This window comes from Anastrepha ludens, chromosome 5 (assembly GCF_028408465.1).
Source record: "Anastrepha ludens isolate Willacy chromosome 5, idAnaLude1.1, whole genome shotgun sequence".
Taxonomy (NCBI): Eukaryota; Metazoa; Arthropoda; class Insecta; order Diptera; family Tephritidae; genus Anastrepha; species Anastrepha ludens.
In genome coordinates, this window is record NC_071501.1 from 52,048,286 (window position 1) to 52,068,508 (window position 20,223).

The following is a 20,223-nucleotide window of genomic DNA, read 5'->3' on the forward strand; positions in this document are numbered from 1 at the left end:
AAATCTGCTTCGAACACGCCGGCATAGTCAGGAAGATGAATTGACTGAGATAGGTTGAGTGGCTCCGAATGGAAGCCATCTCAGACATCACAGTTCATCTTGGAGCCATCGGTATAGGTTTCAATATCGTTTTTTCCAATCACCTTCCCTTTGCTCCATTCGGCTCTCGGTGGAAAACGTACCGTAAAGTCTTTCTTGAAGTTAAGGTCGGGGACTGTGTAGTCTGATCTGTTTTTGAGCAACGAGGGTTCCTGACGGAGGATCTTACTGTGGCCGCACAACCTTGTTGTCCAGCTCCTACGTCTCTAATGCCCGAATTCTGTAAGCGAATCTCATCTCAAGTCACTAAAATTGAGATTATAAATTAGTGACTCTTTTTGTGACTTGAGACGATTTTGCTATTCAGTAAGGGAAAGTCACAAGAATTTCACCAAATATCATGGTGAAAATAAATAGAGACAGTCAGCTGATGGCACGTATCAACTAGAGATAGTCAAAAAGTGGAGCAAAAATTCACTTTTCGATTCCATGTGTAATGGAATTTTTCAAACTCATTTATCAAGCGATATTCTTCATCAAAAACATAAAGAATATGAATATTACTAAGCTCATACAAAATAACGTTTTTAATTTCTGTTTTATAAACCTTTTACCTGAATTGGTTTATCAACAATTTCATTGAGACAAACAAAATTAATTATCGATAAATGTTGAATTGCATCTCTATATACAATACATTCCGTTGAAACGAACGAGCTGGGAATTCCGCTCAAACTTGTCAAGTGGCTTGAGATCTTAAATAAGTTCCCAGCAGAAGGATTTCGGGAATCTAAAAAACCTCCTGAAAACGTCTTCTTCCAGAAGGAATGGGTCTTCCGTGCTGCGTAAACTTGCCGGAATCCGTCTACGCATATTTCTAAAACGTCAATAAATACACAATTATTCGTGTTTTTAAGAAATTTTTACCCAAAACATATTACTTCGCTTCATTTTCGCGCTTTTTTTGCAATATATATAAAATAATTAATTCCTCTTCCATATTTTTCGTTTTGTGAGCTGCTCAGAAGTAGATCACTAACTGACTTTTTTTTAGACTAATGACGTGAGATTGCTTACTGAATTGCAATTAGTCTCAAAATCAAATTTCACCACGAAAAGTCTCAATTAGTGACTTGAGACTGCTTATAGAATTCGGGCATAAGTCACACCGCGCTGCAAGTAGCGATTGTTTTATTGTGCAAATCTAATGGTAGCAGATGCGTTAGTCCATTGAGCGCTTCAGTAGAACTGGTGCTAAGCGCTCCTGTAGTTAGGATGCACGTTATTCTTTGTATCTTGTTCAGCTTAGTTTTGTTGTGCTGTGTTGTTTTTGTGGTGTGCATATTGATGTTGTTCAAATATGCCACTACTTACCTTTTATAAAGTCCCATGAACGTTTCGGAAGTTGTTAAAAAAATGCATAGATATATTGAATAAAAATTTAAAATATATTAATATTATATTTACTTGGATGCTTATTTTAATTATAGAATGAACTTATCTCATTTTAGATACTTTACAAGATATGAATATTTTAAATGTGAAAGTAGTGATGCCATAAATTCTTAGGTAAAGCAAGCACTTAAAAGCGATCCTGTAGATAGGGATCCGTGGCATAAGCAATACAACTGCAGGGATACCCTATACAAATAAAACAAAAGAACAACAGTGCTTGAATTAGAATTGCGTACTTTATTGATTAATATTCGCTTAAATATGAGAGTATAAATACAAGAGTAAATGTTATACAATGTTACGAAAATAGTAGTAATTTTAAGAAAATTTAAGTACACAGCAAAAAAGGTAAGTGATTACAGTGGAAGTTTAAAACTTCAGCTTAAAACTTTGTCACATTTAACATTTTTCGTATTTCTATATAAAAATATTTGCTATAAGTGAACTACATACATATATACTCGTATATACAATATGATCAGGAAATTATTAGATTTGAGCCAGACTAAAATATTTAAGATAGTGGAGTTGTAGTTATAACTTAAATGTTTATATGTACATACATACACTCTTGCAATTTATAGTCAATGTGCTCTAATGTCTGTCCGCGTGAGAGCGTGCTTATACAAACCCATACATATTGATACACACACATATGTAATTTTTAAAGTGCACTAAAATTTTTCTTTTCAACTCAAGTACAGTGGGAAACGGCTCCAAACTACTTGGCCTATGCTATTAATAACAACTGTATTTAAAAGTTTATGGAAAAGAAAAGGACATAGAAGAATAATTAAAACACTAAACGAAAAATATGAGGGCAACAAAAAAAAGAAACCAAAAATGGTGGCGATGAAAAAATATGATGTTAATAAAAATAATAATAAACATGAATTAAGGGACGAATTTTGATTAATTGTTAGAAATAAAAAAGAAAAAAAATGAAAAAGAAAAAATATAAAATATAAAAAAGGCAGAGGCACAATTATATGTATGTATGTATGTAGTACTCATATACTACTGTGGGCAAAAAGTAAGGCGAATTTATTTGTCAAACTTCGTGGGATTAAAATTTCGCTCTAGTTATTTTTTTCATGAGTTGGCAGCACTGTTAATAACATCTGGGCCAACTTTCATGTGAATGTCATTATCAGTAATATATTTACGCCTGTGTTTACCAAACGACCAAGAGTGCGTTTTTCGATATTTACAAACTCTGATTTGATTGAGCAGAGAAGTGCCATCAAATTTTGTTTGCGGAATCAAATTTCGGCTGCGGAAACGTTTAGCATGTAGAAGGCATTTGGTGATTCGACCATGTGGCAGAAAAATGTTTATAAGTGGTACAAAGACTTCAACGAGGGTCGAGAACGTGTTGATGACTTGGAGCGCTCCGGACGACCATCGACGTCAACAGATGACCAACACGTCAATAAAGTGAAGGAGTTAGTGCTCAAAAATCGTCGGTTGACTGTTAAAGACTTTACTGATCTGTGAAAACCATTTTGAAAGACCATTTGGGCCTACGAAAAGTCAAATCTCGTTTGGTGCCGAAAACTCTGAATTTCTTGGAAAAAAGTCGTCGCGTTGATGTGTGTGAAACAATGCTTTCAGACTATCAGGAGAAGCTCAAATGCATCATTACGGGAGATGAGACTTGGATTTATGCTTAAATAAATAAATAAATAATTGGCGCGTACACTTCTGTTATGTGTTTGGCCGAGCTCCTCCTCCTATTTGTGGTGTGCGTCTTGATGTTGTTCCACAAATGGAGGGACCTACAATTTCAAGCCGACTCCGAACGGCAGATATTTTTATGAGGAGCTTTTTCATGGCAGAAATACACTCGGAGGTTTGCCATTGCCTGCCGAGGGGCGACCGCTATTAGAAAAATGTTTTTATTAATTTTGCTTTCACCGAGATTCGAACCAACGACCTCTCTGTGAATTCCGAATGGTAATCACGCACCAACCCATTCGGCCACGGTTGGATTTATGCTTACGACCCTGAAACAACCGAACAATCAAACGAATATCGTGCTAAAGGCGAGGCCAGACCGAAAAGAGCACGTCAAAGTCATTCAAAAATAAAGGTCATGATGACAGTTTTTTTCGATTTTCGATTTTCGTGGTGTGGTGCACTATGAATTCCTTCCACCTGGCCAAACTGTTAATAAGGAATATTATTTGAGCGTTATGCGTCGTTTACGTGAAGCAATTCGTTTAAAAAGACCAGAATTATGGGCCAACAACTCTTGGTTTTTGCATCACGATAATGCACCGTCTCACACTGCACTCGTTCTTCGTGACCATTTCGTCAAAAATTCCACGCATATCGTTCCGCAACCACCGTATTTGCCTGATTTGGCTCCGTGTGACTTCTGGCTATTCCCAAAACTCAAGAGACCACTCCGGGGAACGCGTTTCAAGTCGATTGGGGAGATAAAAGCAGAATCGAAGAAGGTGCTGATGGCTATACCGGATATGGACTATTTGGCATGTTTCGTGGGTTTGAAAAATCGTGGGCATAAGTGTATTTCATCGAGAGGGGATTATTTTGAAGGGGATGGAATTGATTTACAAGAATAAATAAAGATTTTTCATTTTACAACCAAATTCATCGTACTTTTTGCCCACAGTATATATGCTGATGATTGATAGTCAGACAAATTTCATGTATTTGTGCACTAAGTTGCTTGGGTTAGGTTTAGGTTTTCAGTATAATTTCATCATTTGCATATACATATAAACGTATTTGTATGCATATATGTATATACACATATACAGCGCACGCTCGATAAAGTGAACGGTCTAAAGCGTGAACACCCCAAAACGTGAGCGGACATTTTTGTGCATTGACTACTCTAAAACGTGAACAAACCCAAAAAGGTCTATAACATGAACAATAAACGTTACAATTATTTGAATGTAGCTTACATTGATCTCAAGTAGTTCTGAAATTGGGGTATCCCCTAGTTATAAAATAGGCATTTTATTCGTAATTGCATGTAAGGAGTAAAATATTTCAGTCGCGGTTTTGGTTTTGCAAAGAGTGTTTCGTCTTATGTTTTCAGGTGAAAATGAGTTCTAAAAAACCCGTGTGCTTGACATTAAAACAAAAGGCTCATCTGTGACGATTTTAGCAAAGAAATACAGCGTAGCCAATATTCCTGGGACCCATCGGGCAACCCTGTATCTTTTGACAGAGACGTCAAATCGCTTAATGACATACCGCGTTGGAAGCGTCAGTCTAAGCAGATTTTTACCATGAAGCGTTCCCAAATTGTTGAATTTACATTAAACAAAAGAAGTCAATTGTGAAAACTTAACGTGCGTATAAAAAATTAAATAATGTGAAAACTGCGCCTTCTAAGAACACCATTAAACGTTTATACGAAAGGTTTTCGACTGGTGATGCTCTTTCTAATCCAAAGAGGCCAAATCAAAACCGACCAAGGCGTCGCCAAGGACATCCCAAAATCACCGTTCTCAGCAGTTGGGCATTGCTCGGACCACTTTACAACGAATTATCCGCATTGATTTGCATTTATTCCCGTATAAGATTCAATTGACGCAAAGGTTGTTGCCTGCGGACAAGCCTCGTCGATTGGAATGGGCCCAAAAACGCACATGGGTCCGTCGAATATGGGGAAACCCTGTATAATGCTGCTAAATCCACAATTTGTAACATTAAAGCGAAAAAGCGAGTGAATTTAAAATGCGTAAACAGCACGTATTGTGGACCTGGAAATAGAAAAACACTGCATTCTTCAGAGTTGTCCAAAACGGAGAGAGCTCTTTAACGTTGGTTTATCCGAATGCGAGAGAAAAACTGGCCCTTAAGTGCTCTAATATTGAAAGAACAGGCAAAAACACTGCATGCAAAATTTAAAGAAAATAAAGCAAACTTCTTCGCTTGTGATGGATGGCACCAAGGATTCAAGAAGAGGTACGGTATTCGTCTTCTTATAATATCAGGCGAAAAACTGTCTTCTTAATCTCAGCTAGGGGATCCGTTTAAAGAAAAACTTAAAGCTAAAATGGCCGAATTGGAGTTGTGCAACGATCAGTTATGTATATAATGCTGATGAGTCGGGGTTATTCTGGCGACTTTTGCCAGAGAAACGTGTCAAGTTTGGAGAAGAAAGCCCCAGGGGTAAAGTCCGAGAAGCACCAAATCACGTTTTTATGCTGTTCAAACGCCACTGGATGAATTCTTTACCTATTTAGGCTTCAAACTGAGTAGAGACAATTCAATGAGCCTCACCATCGATGAGAGAATTCTAGCAGCGAACAGATCGTATGCGTCGTTAACGAAGCTCTTCAAATCAAAACTACTAAACAGACAATGCAAATTGACTCTGTATAAAACCATCATTAGACCAGTATTATGCTATGTGGACGCTAATCGAAGCAGATAAAACCAAACTGCAAGCCTACGAACGAAAAGCACTCAGAAGAATTTTCGGAGCAATCAAAGATCACAGCGAGTGGCGGATAAGATGAAACGACGAGCTAGATCAACTGATAAAGGGCGAAAACGTTATACGTTTCATCAAAGCGCAGCGGTTAAGATGGCTAGGTCACATTACAAGAATGGACGGTACGAGGGCGCAGAAGAAAATCGTAGAAGCCAGAGCGTTCAACACTAGAGCAAGAGGAAGGCCGAGAACAAGATGGACCGACGAACTAGAGGACGACATCAAGAAACTTATTATAACGAACTGGAAAAAAGTCGCAGGCGATCGAGATGCATGTATGGAGGTCCCACGTGCAGCAGGCCGAAGTGCACAAAGAGCTGTAGAGCCAAAAGATGATGAAACGCCACTGGATCCCACAAGCTTAAGTTTTTGGTAATTGGAAAGGCGAAGAATCCACCCTGCTTTAAAAACTTTTAGTGTCCCACCGACTATAAGAGCTCGAAATCCGCCTAGATGACGTCGGCTATTTTCAAGCAATGGTTTCATGAGTCATTTGTTTCACAGGTGAATATTCCTTTTTAAGTTTTGTCCGATTTTAAAGGTTAACTAGTTGTTTTTTAAGGTTACACCGTTTTTAAAGGTGAAAGCCTTACCAATTAAAGCTCTCCTCCTAATCGACAACGCTCGTTCTCACCCAAATGAAGCTGAACTAACAACGGAGAATGGACAAATTTCGGCAATGTAAAGGGGTTTTCAATTGGCGCGGGTCGATTTTGGCGCCCTGTGGCAGCCATTTTGTTTTGGTGAAATCTGTCAAATCTTTTCTTTATTATTCAGTTGTTTATGCCAAATCATCTTGGCAAGTTACACGATTGAACAGCACGTTCAAATGATAAAACTTTATTATCAAAATGAGTGTTCATTAACGCAAACGTTGCGCGCATTGCGCCCATTTTTCGGTAGACGTGGTGGCCCTTCAAAGTCGACTCTTCAACGTTTGGTGACCAAATTTGAGACGACCGGGTCAATAAACAATCAGCCAACACCGGCACGTTCAAGGAACGCAAGATCAGCCGAGAACATTGCCGCGGTTCGTGAAAGTGTACAGTCTATTCCTCGCCATGCACAAGAACTTGGCCTTTCGCAGACTTCAACTTGGCGAATTTTGGGTCGAGACTTGGGCCTACACCCGTACAAGATCCAACTGACCCAGGAGCTCAAAGTTGATGACCATACACAACGCCGTTCGTTCGCTGACTGGGCTTCGAATCGTTTGGAAGAGAACCCCAGTTTTGGGCGAAAAATCATCTTTAGTGACGAGGCGTATTTTTGGATGAATGGCTGTGTTAACAAACAAAATTGCCGTATATGGGACGACACCAATCCACACGAGGTTCATCAGGTGATAATGCATCCTCTAAAAGTTACCGTTTGGTGTGGATTTTGGGCCGACGGCGTCATTGGTCTGTACTTTTTTGAAAACGACGTTGTTGAGGCGGTCACCGTCAACAGCGAGCGCTACACAACGATGATAACCAATTTCTTATGGCCCATATTGAACTATATGGACCTAGACGACATGTGGTTCCAGCAGGACGGCGCTATTTGCCACACAGCAAACGCCACGATTGACATTCTGCACATCTATCCGCCCTCATTGAAAAACCCTTTATATGCCACCAAACGTTCCTCCCTTCATTCAACCGATGGATCAGATTGCAATAAAAATCACTAAGCTGCGTTACAGAAACAGCCTTCTAGCTTCAATAGCAGCGGCAGAGTCTGATTTGCTCGAGCCGTTGAAAAAAATTAACTTAAAAACAGCTATAAATCTTTTGGATGCGGCTTGGTTTCGTGTTGGTGAAGCAACATTAGCTAAGTGCTGGAACAGTATTATAAATTTTACGGCAAACAATGATGATCCCGAATATAATGTTCCGTTGGCGGTTTTAAAAGAAAAATGAGAAGCTGAACTTCGCACCTTGATGAGCAACACCGTCGATCTCCTTAGTCGTTTAAATCCTGAGGTTCGTTCGTGTTCGCAGATATGCTCAAAGATATGTATGTGGGTTATTGAAAAAACTTTTTTTATTAACAATTTCAGATTGAATTCACGTTACCAGCCATTCATAAATGGAATAGAGATATCGAGGAGGGTAATGCAGATGACGATCATCAACAAGAGGACGAATCCGATGATGGCAGCGTATCAGAGCAACTGGAGAAAATTAAGCCGACTGAGGCAGTTGAAATTTTCAACAAGGCGTTAATATGGGCTGGTCATGAATACGTCGACCAAAATGATATGAGTGTGCTAAGACGGTTAAGGGAGAACGCTGTGCTTCAAGTTGTAGAAAAACAGAAGATACAAAAAAAGATTCCTGATTTTTTTAAATAAAACCATCGTATACTAAATTTTCAATTAATATGTAACGAAAACAATAATAAAATGTGAATTTATATGTGAAAAAATATATTTACTTAGTCTTTTTGGGCATTCCAAAACGTGAACACTTTTGTTAACGTGAACTGCCTTGGTTTGAATTAGTTCACGTTATCGAGTGTGCGCTGTATATGTGTGCATGTATGTATATACTCGTATGTATGCAAATATACAAAATCTTCCACAACTGCTATTGAAAATATTCTAAAGTCACGTAGTAAAATAACTCTGCATCCGTATGTGTATATGTGTATGTATATGCATGTATATGTATGTGTGTATGCATGTAGTATGTATATAAGTGTCTAACTGTTGTCACGCTAATCATAGCGCTCCGAAGCCAACACCCAATAAATGCAATTCAAACATTTCAACTTGCCTCGCGGTTTACACTGCAAATGTTCTTTTATATACTGGCATGGACATTGGAATTGCCCGCAGTGCCTTCCCGGTTCCAATGGTGTTACATCAACCAGACCACGTAACGCCTCCATGCCCCAACGTGAGGCGTATCGCAAAAAAAGCTGTGTGCCGCGCTCCTGTCGATTCAAGGGGATTTGGTTTTTTTGTTGATTTCGATTTTGATTTTAATTTTTGGTACATGGCAATAAAATAATAGAGCAAAAGAATGTTAGCATGCAACTGAAGTGGTAAAATGGTGTAATGCAAATACTTATTAAATGAAATGTGTGCATGAAAACTTTCGTGAAAATTTTCGTATTTTTTAGAAAACTCATTCATATTTTTGAATGGCATTAATGTAACAAAGTTAGGATGCTCGATGAAATGCGCTATTAATTCTTGTGTGAGTGTGAAAGATGAGCACGATTTTACAGCAATACAGTTATTGCTTAGTATACTAATTCAGATTTATTTACAATAATTAATATACTAAAATGAGCTTCATTGTTTTAAAAATTGTTTGTTTCCAATTCCAACCTTATTTTTTGCCTTATGCATTTATTAAAATAATTTAAAATGTTACATAGTTAGCCCTTAAGTGAAGAAATACTAGAATTACTAATGCAGACGCACTTTCCAGGTTGTCTCTGCAATGAAGACAGTAGAACCCACCCTAAAGTTCACTACGAGAATCCCCCAATAGATTTTTTAAGGGAGGATAACATAAAATTTGCCATTGGCAGCTTCAAACCTTACAAATCACCGGGACCTGATGGAATCATCCCCGCTGATTTGCAACACACAAAAGATATGATTGCACCTACACTCGCCTTAATTTTTGAGGCACCCAGTGCGGCAATAAGTCTGAACACTCTAAATAAGTGGTCAAACACGGATTTTGGTCACGGTAAAATCATGGCTGGCACTTTGCGGCTGCCCGGACTGGTGGACTATGCACTCCCGCCTATACTTGCCATTACATCGTTTACGACCCTCCTACCCTCAAGGGAAGAGTGGGAACGGGACGATGTAAGACAGGGCCAAAGATGGTTCAAAGCTCGAAGGCAGGGTGGGTGGAGGTGTATATTCCGAACATCTGGGGATCTGCTTCAGTTTACGGCTCCTCGACTACTGTAGTGTCTTTCAGGCTGAACTGATGGCAATAATAAAAGCCGCGACACTGATACAGTGGGACGCGATATCCGGAAATGATATCTACATTTTCCCTGATAGCCAAGCGGCGATAAAATCCCTCACAAAACAGTCGGCTGAATCATTTCACCTAAAGGTAACATGGGTTCCTGGCCATCGCGACTTTGAGGGTAACTGTAGAGCCGATGTACTAGCGAGACTCAACACTAAATTGACTGATGAGTACATAGATAATGACATAGGGATACCATTACAAAAATGTAAGCTACTCATCCGTGAAGAAATTGTAAAGAAAGCAAACGAAAGATGGCGTAATAAAGGCACCTGCAAAATCGCCCGTCAACTGTGGCCGACTCTAAATGCTAAACGCACAGAATCTTTGCTAACCCAAAATAAACAGTCTTAGCACATTGATCTCAGTCATAACGGGGCACTGCCTAATAGGTAGACACGCCCAAAGGATGGGTGTGCAAACACATGACTTCTGTAGAAGTTATCTAGATGAGAACGAGGAAGAGATAATCTCGCACCTACTGTGCCACTGTCCTGCTCTATCCAGACACAGGTTTACTATTCTGGGTTAACAAGTTTTTAATGTTCAGTTCTACAAAAATCAGAGATATTTTAAAATTTTTGAAAAGCACACACTGGTTTTAGGAGTGATAGGATAAGCTATGAACCTGAGTGTGCCCCACAAGACAACCGCTTCAACCTAACCTAACCTAGCCCTTAAGTGATGATGTTGGTCCATGGGACTACACAAACAAAATCACGCGTAAGTACTTCCTTTCCTTTCCATCAAAATCAACTCAAACTCACATTGGCTTTCAGTTCGACAGCCTTTCGCTTGAGTTAATACCCATACGATGTGGTTAGTAATGAGGGGACAAACTACCACCTAACTCAATTCCTTTCAGTTCGCGGGATGTTTAAAATATACATAAATAGATTTCGCCATAACAGTTCTGGAAACAGCCGAATTTGCACGGCGAGGGAAAGATATGTTGATCACGTCTTGTTTCAATGCCCACGCTATGCCCCCGCCACCTTTAATATTTTAAACGGAGAAAATAATAGGACTATGAATAAGTTCGTGCGGTTTTTTCGAAATTTGAAACTTTATTGACGTAAAATGGTTACAAATTTAATATTCAAAATATTGTCCATCGCTTACTACTACTTTTTCCCATCTTTCTGGCAATTCACGGATTCCCTTTGTGAAAAATTCGGTCGGTTTTGCCGCAATCCACGAATCGATCCATTTTTTGACTTCATCGTAATTACGGAAGTGCTGGTCAGCCAGGCCATGTTGCATCGATCGGAAGAGATAGTAATCGGATGGCGCAAGGTCTGGACTATACGGCGGGTGGGGTAGGACATCCCATTTGAGCGTTTCTAAGTATGTTTTGACCACTTGTGCAACATGTGGCCGAGCATTGTCATGTTGCAAAATAACTTTGTCGTGTCTATCGGCGTATTGCGGCCGTTTTTCTCGCAGTGCTCGGCTCAAACGCATCAATTGTCGTCGGTAGACATCCCCCGTAATCGTTTCATTCGGTTTCAGTAGCTCATAATACACAACACCCAGCTGGTCCCACCAGATACACAGCATAACCTTCAGGCCATGAATATTCTGCGCCGACGTCGATGTTGAAGCATGGCCAGGGTATCCATACGTTGCCCGACGTTTTGGATTGTCGTAATGGACCCACTTTTCATCGCCAGTCACAACTCGATGCAAAAAACCCTTTCTTTTGTGCCGTTGAAGCAGTTGTTCGCATGCCATAAAACGGCGTTCAACGTCTCTTGGCTTCAATTCATACGGCACCCAATGGCCTACCTTTCGGATCATTCCCATGGCTTTTAAACGTTTGGAAATGGTTGATTGATCAACTCCCAAAGTTTTTGCAACCTCTTCTTGCGTTTGAGCCGGATCTTGATCGAGCAATTCCTCCAATTCGGTATCCATGAACTTTGGCGGCGCACCCTCGCGTTCTTCGTCTTCCAAGCCAAAATCACCACTTTTAAAGCGTGCAAACCACTTCTGGCACGTTCGCTCAGATAGAGCATGCTCACCATAAACTTCCACCAAGATACGATGACTTTCGGCTGCTTTTTTCTTCATATTAAAATAATGAAGAAGAATTCCCCGCAAAAACACATTATTTGGCACGAAATTCGACATTTTCAAGTGTGGTAAAAATATTGTTGTTTACGCTTCAAATAAAAAACTTATACTGACGTTTGTGCCTTACGACAGTAGCTCTCCAATGAATGTTTGGAAATGTGGATCGATGGAATAATAATCAAGTTACGCCATCTGTTGTAAAACCGAAACGAACTTATTCATAGTCCTATTAGTTTTCATTTTATGCTGAAACCAGCTGATAACTGGAAGGGAATTTGCGCGCATGTAAAACATATTCGTAGCGATCTAATACGTGCAGAATTTCGTAGGCGTCCACAACAACTAGGTTCAAACGCTCCTAACCGGCCCCGTGAGGTAATACCTTCTTGGCAGTTCTGCGAGGCGATTGGTAGATTGTGGAAAGGTGTTTAGGTGTAGCTGTGAGGCTGTAAATCGTGCGTACTGCAATGCCGATATAGAAGAACTCATGACCGTTTCCTCTTCACGAGCGTCAATCCAGAAAAGAAGACAGTATTACGTGATCAAGCATTGTGCGAGCAAGGATTTTTCGTAGCAACAAGTGAAGGGTCTTTTAAAAGTGACTGTAGATGTCAGAAGTGAATACTTCGTAGGCGGTTCCTTTTTTTATCATTTTTCGGTGAAAATAATCGTCGGAAAGAGTCGACAATTGAAGGGTTAGAAGATCAAAAACTGAACGTTCTGTTGAGAATATTGTTGCTGTAGCGCGAAGTGTTGCTGAACAATTCTCAATATCTTCCCAGCAATTAGGCTTTCATAGAAGCAACAAGAATGTTCGCTTTTATAACTGTTATTTTGACACACTATTGTACTGCGCTGCAATATTTCCCACTCATGTTCAATAATATTTAAATCTGGGCTTTGCGGTGATGTGTTTAATTGTCTTGTTGTCAGTCCATCCTTTACAAGGTGTGTCGTATCTTTTGGATTATTACCTTGTTGAAAGATCTCACCTGCGCCAAGTTCCAATTTAACGACCGAGGCTTCCAGCAAAGAATTCTATTTATAACGATCCATGTTACCACCAATTATTGTTATTCCAATTCCATATGTTCCCCAATTTATTACGCTGTCGCCACCGCGCTGGACAGTTGAAATTAAATTCTACGGATTAGTATTCAGATTGCAGAATTTTTTTCCTCTCTTCCATCGCCTTTAAATGCATTAAACTTTGAATCATCTGTAACCAAACTTTTTGCCACAAATCCATTTTCTTTTCTTTATGTGGTTTGACGAATTCCCAACGAAGTTTTCTATTTTTTTATTTTCAGAAATTATGAGATTTGATGTTCGTGATGTTCTACTGTGCATTGTGTGCATTTTTGTTCAAAGTTCTCCGGATTGCTTTTGGACGGGCACATTTATCTGATGTGCTTGCTGCAGGTTCGGGTAATTTTTAAGCATTAACTTTTAGAATTTTGTCAGTTCTTTGAAAATCCAATCCAGATAGTTTCCTCGGGCGGTCACTACACGACTAATTTACGGTAGAACCAATACAAGAAAAAGAATTGGTTGTCTTCGCGTGGGTCGCACCAGTAAAGCCATAAAAGCCGTTCGAGAAAGAATTCGTCGAAATTCTCTTAGAAAGCAGAAAACCATGTCCATGTCAAGACTATTCATAGAAGATCTCCACTTGAAAGCCCTCCGTCGTTCAACTGGTAATCTTTTGCAAACGCGCTTGAAGAAAATTAGGCTCGACAGATGCAGGCAGTTTCTTCGGTGACACGCGGTCAACGGCCATGGAAATATTTTTTTCCACAGATGAGAAAATTTTCACTGTTGAAGAAGTTTTTAATTAGCAAAACGACAAAATCTATGAAAAAACGTCTAAAGACGCAAAAAATGTTGTACCAAGGGCTCTGCGTGGCCACCATCCAGCCTCCGTAATGGTTTGGCGGGGAGTGTTCTGTAAAGACGTTACATCTCTTAATTTCTGCAAAAGAAGGAGTTAAAACCGGGCAAAAGTGTACCAGGAGGATGTCTCAGAAGGCGTAGTGAAGCAGTTGAGTAGTACTCTCTTCAATGGAGAGCGTCGAATCTTCGAGCAAGATTCCGCTCCAACCCATAAGGCAAAAACGCAGCAGAGGCTAAAAAGCAATAATCCTGGGTTCATAGCCGCAGAAGATTGACCGTCTGGAAGTCTAGATCTGAACCTATTGGACTACAGTTTGTGGTCAGAATGGGGAACATAGACTGCCGAAGACCTCACAGAAATTTGGAGGGTTTCAAACAATCTTTGGTTCTACCAGCGCTCAATCTCGTACAAAACTGCCAAATTTATGCTAAGAACTTGGAAAAGAAAACTACAAACGTTATTTTATTACTGATTGATGCAAAATATTAGTTGTGGTGCTGACGGGACACCGCTTCACCCCACATCACGCAGCCAAAATGGGATTAGTCCCGAGCGATGCGTGTAACTTATGCAACAAAGCGAATGCTAGGGGTATTTTGAAACCCCCACTGTGCCACCTACTTTGCCTTCGTCCTTGCAGGATATTGCGTACAAACAACACTGAACAGCTTGTCAAGAAACTCGCGAAGAGGTGCCATAAGAATCGCATAAAATAATATCTTCGACTCCAAATACATAGCACAATTAACCCTAGTGGTCTAAATGAGATCTTTTTACAGATCAGTGCTGGCTTTAGTTGGTGAAAAATATAATTGTGAAAATAATTTCGGCTGCCACATCATCATGGATTCGACAACAGATTTCTGACCGCTCATTTCACATGTGATTGGACGTTGTTCAGGCGATAGGGAAGTAATAGGGGTCGAAGGTTGCGTTGATTTTTTTCGTATATCACCAACACAATCTCAACACATGACCCTACATCAGGCAATCAAATTATTCTTTCAAATTCGCTGAGATGCGATTAAAGGTCTGGTCTTGGACACACCTCTAAAAAATTTTACACCATGTGTGTATAAGTTCGAAGCTTCGCTATGTATTTATACTGTTCCCCTGTTAAAGCGGGGATTTTTTCAGTTCATTGTGATTAGAAATGGGTTTCAATAAACCTTTTTTTTGTAGAGGTGGAGGAATGCATTGAAAGTTGAAGTGTAGAACGTGCCTTTCTGTTCACCGCACTAAAACCCCGAAATTAAAAAAAACAACGACAATGGGTGTTGTATGCAGACTATTGCCCACCACTGTTCCTACAAATGCATTCATACCAGTATAAGTTTAAGTTATATGGTGTGATAGGTGTGGTAAATAGATTTTATGGTATAAAGGGTGGTTAAATTTCAAAGGCCGATATTGAATGTGAACCACACCTAAACGTCAGGCTTTTTTCTACATTTCATTCGACGCTTTTGAATTTCAGACTAACTCAATTTGAACCATGGTAAGACACACAATCGAGCAACGCATTAAAGTTATTCAAGCTTATTATGAAGACGGGCGTTCAAATCAAAATGCATATCGCGCACTTCATGAAGAAAATCATCTTCAGTGATGAAGCACATTTTCACCTCAGTGGATTCGTCAATAAGCAGAATTTCCGCATTTGGCCGAATGATAATCCAAGAGTGATTGCCGATTGAATGAATGAATGCACCCACAAAGAATGACTGTTTGGTGCGGTTTATGGGCCGGCGGCATCATTGGGCCGTATTTTTTCCAAAATGAGGCCGGTTAGGCAGTTACTGTGAATAGTGTTCGCTATCGTGAGATGATAACGAACTTTTTATGGCCCGAATTGGAAGATATGGATGTGGACGATATGTGGTTTCAACAGGACGGTGCCACTTGTCACACAGCTAACGAAACAATGGCTCTTTTGTGCGAAAAATTTGATGGCCGAATAATCTCACGTCGCAGCGATGCCAATTGGCCCCCAAGATCATGTGATTTGACACCGTTGGACTTCTTTCTTTGGGGTTATTTGAAAGCAAAGGTGTACGTTGATAAGCCAGCAACAAATCAAGAGCTAAGGGATGAGATAATTCGGCACATTAACGGCATAGAACCTCAATTATGCCTCAGCGTCATCGAAAATTTGGACCATCGGATGGAGGTCTGCCGTAAGGCCGCGGCGGCCATTTGGCCGATATTTTGTTCCGCACGGAATACCAATATTATCATAATAAAGAGAAATGACAATAATTTGCTAAAAAATTGTATTTTATTCACAACGGCCCTTGAGATTTAACCACCCTTTATATTTGTGTATACGGGTAATTAAAAGGTGTACTAAATACTAATGCGAAGTGATTATCTTAAAAAAAAATATTTATTATTAAGGAAACATTACAATGTAAGCTTTGTGATGCATTTTCAAAACATTTAAATAAGTATTAATAAGTTCTCACGCTGCGATCGGAATAGTTTGTATAAGCCTACAACTATTACTCATTTTAACATTGTACAATAAATTTTACAGAAAACAATTAATGCAAATATATACATAACTAATCATATTTCATATTAAGGTACATTGTGTACATATGTCTGATGTAAAATATGCATATTAACACATTTTAGGTAAATTTTACAATATTCAAAGTTTGTCGCTTTCTTCCCACTGTACAGCTTAAAGCCAACAACCAATACAATTAACGCCACAACATTGCCGACTTTTCAATTGTATTTTGATTTTATTGCGCAACAGCTCCTCCTCATACTGACAGGGGCATATGGATGATTGCAAATGCCGTGGAGTTTCGTGCACGCCCGCCTCCTGCACAGTCCAGTCCAAGCGACGCCGCAGAAAGTCCTTGCCCCAACGCTGCAAATAGCTGAGAAACAGCTCCTGTGCTACAACCTAAGCGAGATGAGTGAGTAACCATAGTTATGTGTAGTAGAAAAAAAAACTATTTTTATGATTTTACATATGTATGTATGTGCATACATACACAATTTATGTACGTGCGTGGAAAGTGCGTATGTGTATGCGTGGCGTGTGAATGTGTTAATTGTGAAACAGTACAAATGGTGTGAGAAAATATTAATAGCGAAGACTTCTCCTTCCACCCACACACACTTACATACCTGCTTACGCGACAAGCGCACCGGATTACTGCCCTGTATTACGATATCGTTCACATCGATGTCTAATTTACGTTCCCAGCCCGCCTTAATTGCCTCACCGCCATTTTGTTCGGTGTGTTCCAGAAATTCATTCAAGAAATTCACGCATTGAGTCGCATCGAAGTACAAAAAGCACAAATTTACTTTGTGACAGGAAATGCGTCCACGATCGTCCAGCACGAGCAGAATTTTATGCTTCATTAGTTGACGATTGACGCGTCCCAAACATTTCTCTAAGCCACGCGATAAACGCAATTTCACCCACATACAAAGGAATATGGCGGCCGCATTGAGAAAAAGCCAGCCGACGCCGAGTGAGAAAAGCGCGACGCCCTGCAGCCCAGAGAAGAGTAGCGTCAGTAGCACTGTAAAGGCGAGCGCAATCCAACAAACGAGAATGCGTTTGTAACAGATGTTGTAGAAAGTGAAACGGTAATCGTTCACCATAGTCTCCATGGCGTGCACGTACTCTTCGACGGTAAGCTGGAGCGAGAGCGATGCAAAAGTTAAAAAAAAAAACGTTATTCGAAATGTAACCACAAAGTAAGTATGATAGTTTAGGTTTATCACTTACAGTTAGGCCTTGCGCCATCAGCTCTTCGGGTACGAGCTCTGGTCGGAAGAGAGCTGGTGTAATCCATGGCCATTTAGTGTTGGCGGGCAATAAAGTGACTATGACATCGCCATTTGCTAGAGAGAAAATAGAGAAAAAAAAGAGTGCGGAAAGTTTTTGCTTATTATTTTTGTTTTAAAGAAATATTGTTTATTGGAATGCCTAGTGCAATAAAGGCACATATAAATGTAAAGAAAGGAGAGTCCTTATCTCCCCTTTAACCTCTTCAGGTATATCGGCACATATGTGTACGTTTAGGTTTTTTTTTTATTTTAGTTATTTCAAGAGAAATGAAGCAAAATTTTATTAGAGAATATTTCACTACAGAGTCCCTCAACTAAAGAAAAACAAATCGTTAAGTATAACGGAACGGATAACGGAATATTCTGCAAGCAGCAGATTTATGTGGTTATGGTTGCGGTGAGTTAGGCAGCAGCGCGGTAAAATGCTCTATCAACAGGGGAACCACCCAGACTCCTGTCTTATCCCCGCTGCTGTGGTTACTAGTTGTCAACAATATCCTTACCAAATGCAACCGAAAGGGAATTAAAGTAGTGGCGTACCCGGACGACATAGTGCTTATGGTTTCAGGAATGTTTTCAACCTCAATCAGTGAGATTATGGAATCAGCTCTGTAAAAGCTCAGTCAAGCCAAGAAAACCTGAACTGATGCTATTAACCAAGAAAACCAAGGTAGCAAACTTTAATCCCCCAAAACTAAACGGCGTTAGTCTCACGCTAACCCAACAGGCAAAATATCTAGGTGTTATCCTAGACCCCAAACTCAGCTGGAAGTCCAACGTAGAGTACAGGGTAAATAACCTTCACTCATGGATAGTCAAACCTGGTAATCCATCAGAATTTTATTTAAAATAATTTGCTGTGTAAGTTCAAACATTGTCTTTGAGATTAGGCTCATATTCTGAATAAGAACTTGGGTAGGGTAGATATATGTATCTGGCGGATCTGAATAGGTGTCATATAGACCAAAGGATCCGTAGTGTTACCAGTGTTATTAGAGCCGTTCTAAACATAGTTTGTGATACATGTCCTGGTGAGTTTGAATAAACAGTTTGAACTTTTGTCAAGAATATGCGAGATGAAAGTTGTAACGACTTCTGCTTAGAGCAAGGCAGTGACAAAGGCATTGACTTCTATTGACGTATAAGTTGTGCTCGATATGAAGTTTGACAATATTCCGTCCAATATTTTACATTCCTTCCTTCGGAGTGATAAAATAAAGTTGGTTGTTTTCATGTTGGAAGTTCATAGAATTATTTTGACAATCTGATGGGAGGTCGAGGTTTCCCATATCGACTGTGCTTCCATAGTTAGTTCCGCGTCCAGTTCGTCTTCAAAACTGAGATACCGTTGCGGACAAAACTCTCTGTATGACCCCATTTGTCTTAATTTATCCCGATCTAAAGCATTTAAAAGAAATATAATGATGCAGTTTTGTTTCAAGTCTAATTATGTTATATAACAAATGTAAAAAAAAAATATTTTCAGTACTTAGTTTAAAAGTAATTCACGAAAAACCAAAAAAAGGCACTGACAAAAGTGTACAGACAAACTTAGAAAATAAGAATTATCTACAAAAACTGATTAAATTTGTGAAAATTAATATTTTGTTGGGCCACCACCAGCATCGATGACTGCTTGCAAACATCGGGGCATTGAAGCTGCTGAAGTTTTCAAGCTCCTCCACCGAGATATTCTGCCATTCCTCCAGCAACTTCTGTTTGCGGATCGGAGCACTAGTAATAGAATGCTTCAGGATCTTTCGCTGAAGAATTTTCCAAACATGCTCAATAAGGTTTAAGTCTGGCCTTTGTGGAGGTGAATATAGTTGCCGTGGAGCATAATACAGCAGCCAGTTCTTGACGATTTGCGCAGTATGCTTCGGGTCATTATCTTGCTGGAAGATCCAGCTCGAGCCTAGGCTTAGTTTGTCCATGGATGGCATCAGATTTTGTTCCAAAATGATCTTGTATTGGAAGCGATCCATATTTCCTTCAGTGAAAACGAGGTTTCCTACTTCTGTCGCTGCAACTGCTCCCCAAACCACGACACTGCTTCTATTCCCTTATTAAGGTGCTTTTTTGCAAGCTACAGACGAAGCTTTCGGTTTTTCTCGCTTATAAGAGGCTTCTTGCGAGGAGTTCTGCAGTTGTAACCTTCATTATTAAGGGCCCTGGTTATTGACAATTTGATACCTCTCGGCTCCCTCCTGGGCCAAATCCATAGCATGTATTTTCGGATTCTGATTCACTGCTTTGCGAATAAAGGATACATCTCTCCTGTTGAGCTTGTTGGGCCGGCCACTACGCGGCTTACGCTCCAGAGAATTAGATGTTTCAAAGTTTTTACAAATAGTTTGTACCGTAGACTTGCTTAAATGCAATAAATCAGCTATTTCACTTAAGGATTTCTTATTACTTCTGTACTAAACAACTAATTTTCTCAAATCAATAGAGAATTCTTTGCGGAGCGA

At 39.7% G+C, this 20,223-nt stretch overlaps 1 protein-coding gene across 9 annotated transcripts in view; it reads right to left on the minus strand.

Annotated features, from left to right (window-relative positions):
• Positions 1-1,468: 1,468 nt before the first annotated feature.
• The window catches only part of LOC128862767 (uncharacterized), a 37,201-nt gene continuing 18,446 nt past the window's right edge, over positions 1,469-20,223 (minus strand). For 7 of the 9 annotated variants that reach the window (XM_054101486.1, XM_054101487.1, XM_054101485.1 and 4 more), the window contains exons 4-6: positions 17,691-17,806; positions 17,078-17,599; positions 11,419-16,850 (exon numbers count right to left, since the gene is read on the minus strand). In XM_054101486.1, coding sequence (XP_053957461.1) covers positions 16,620-16,850; positions 17,078-17,599; positions 17,691-17,806 — 869 coding nt within the window. In that variant the 3' untranslated portion in view covers positions 11,419-16,619. Of the gene's footprint in view, positions 1,681-1,711; positions 2,243-8,736; positions 8,897-11,418; positions 16,851-17,077; positions 17,600-17,690; positions 17,807-20,223 lie in introns of those variants that run through there. The other 2 variants (XM_054101490.1, XM_054101489.1) reach the window with 2 other exon arrangements.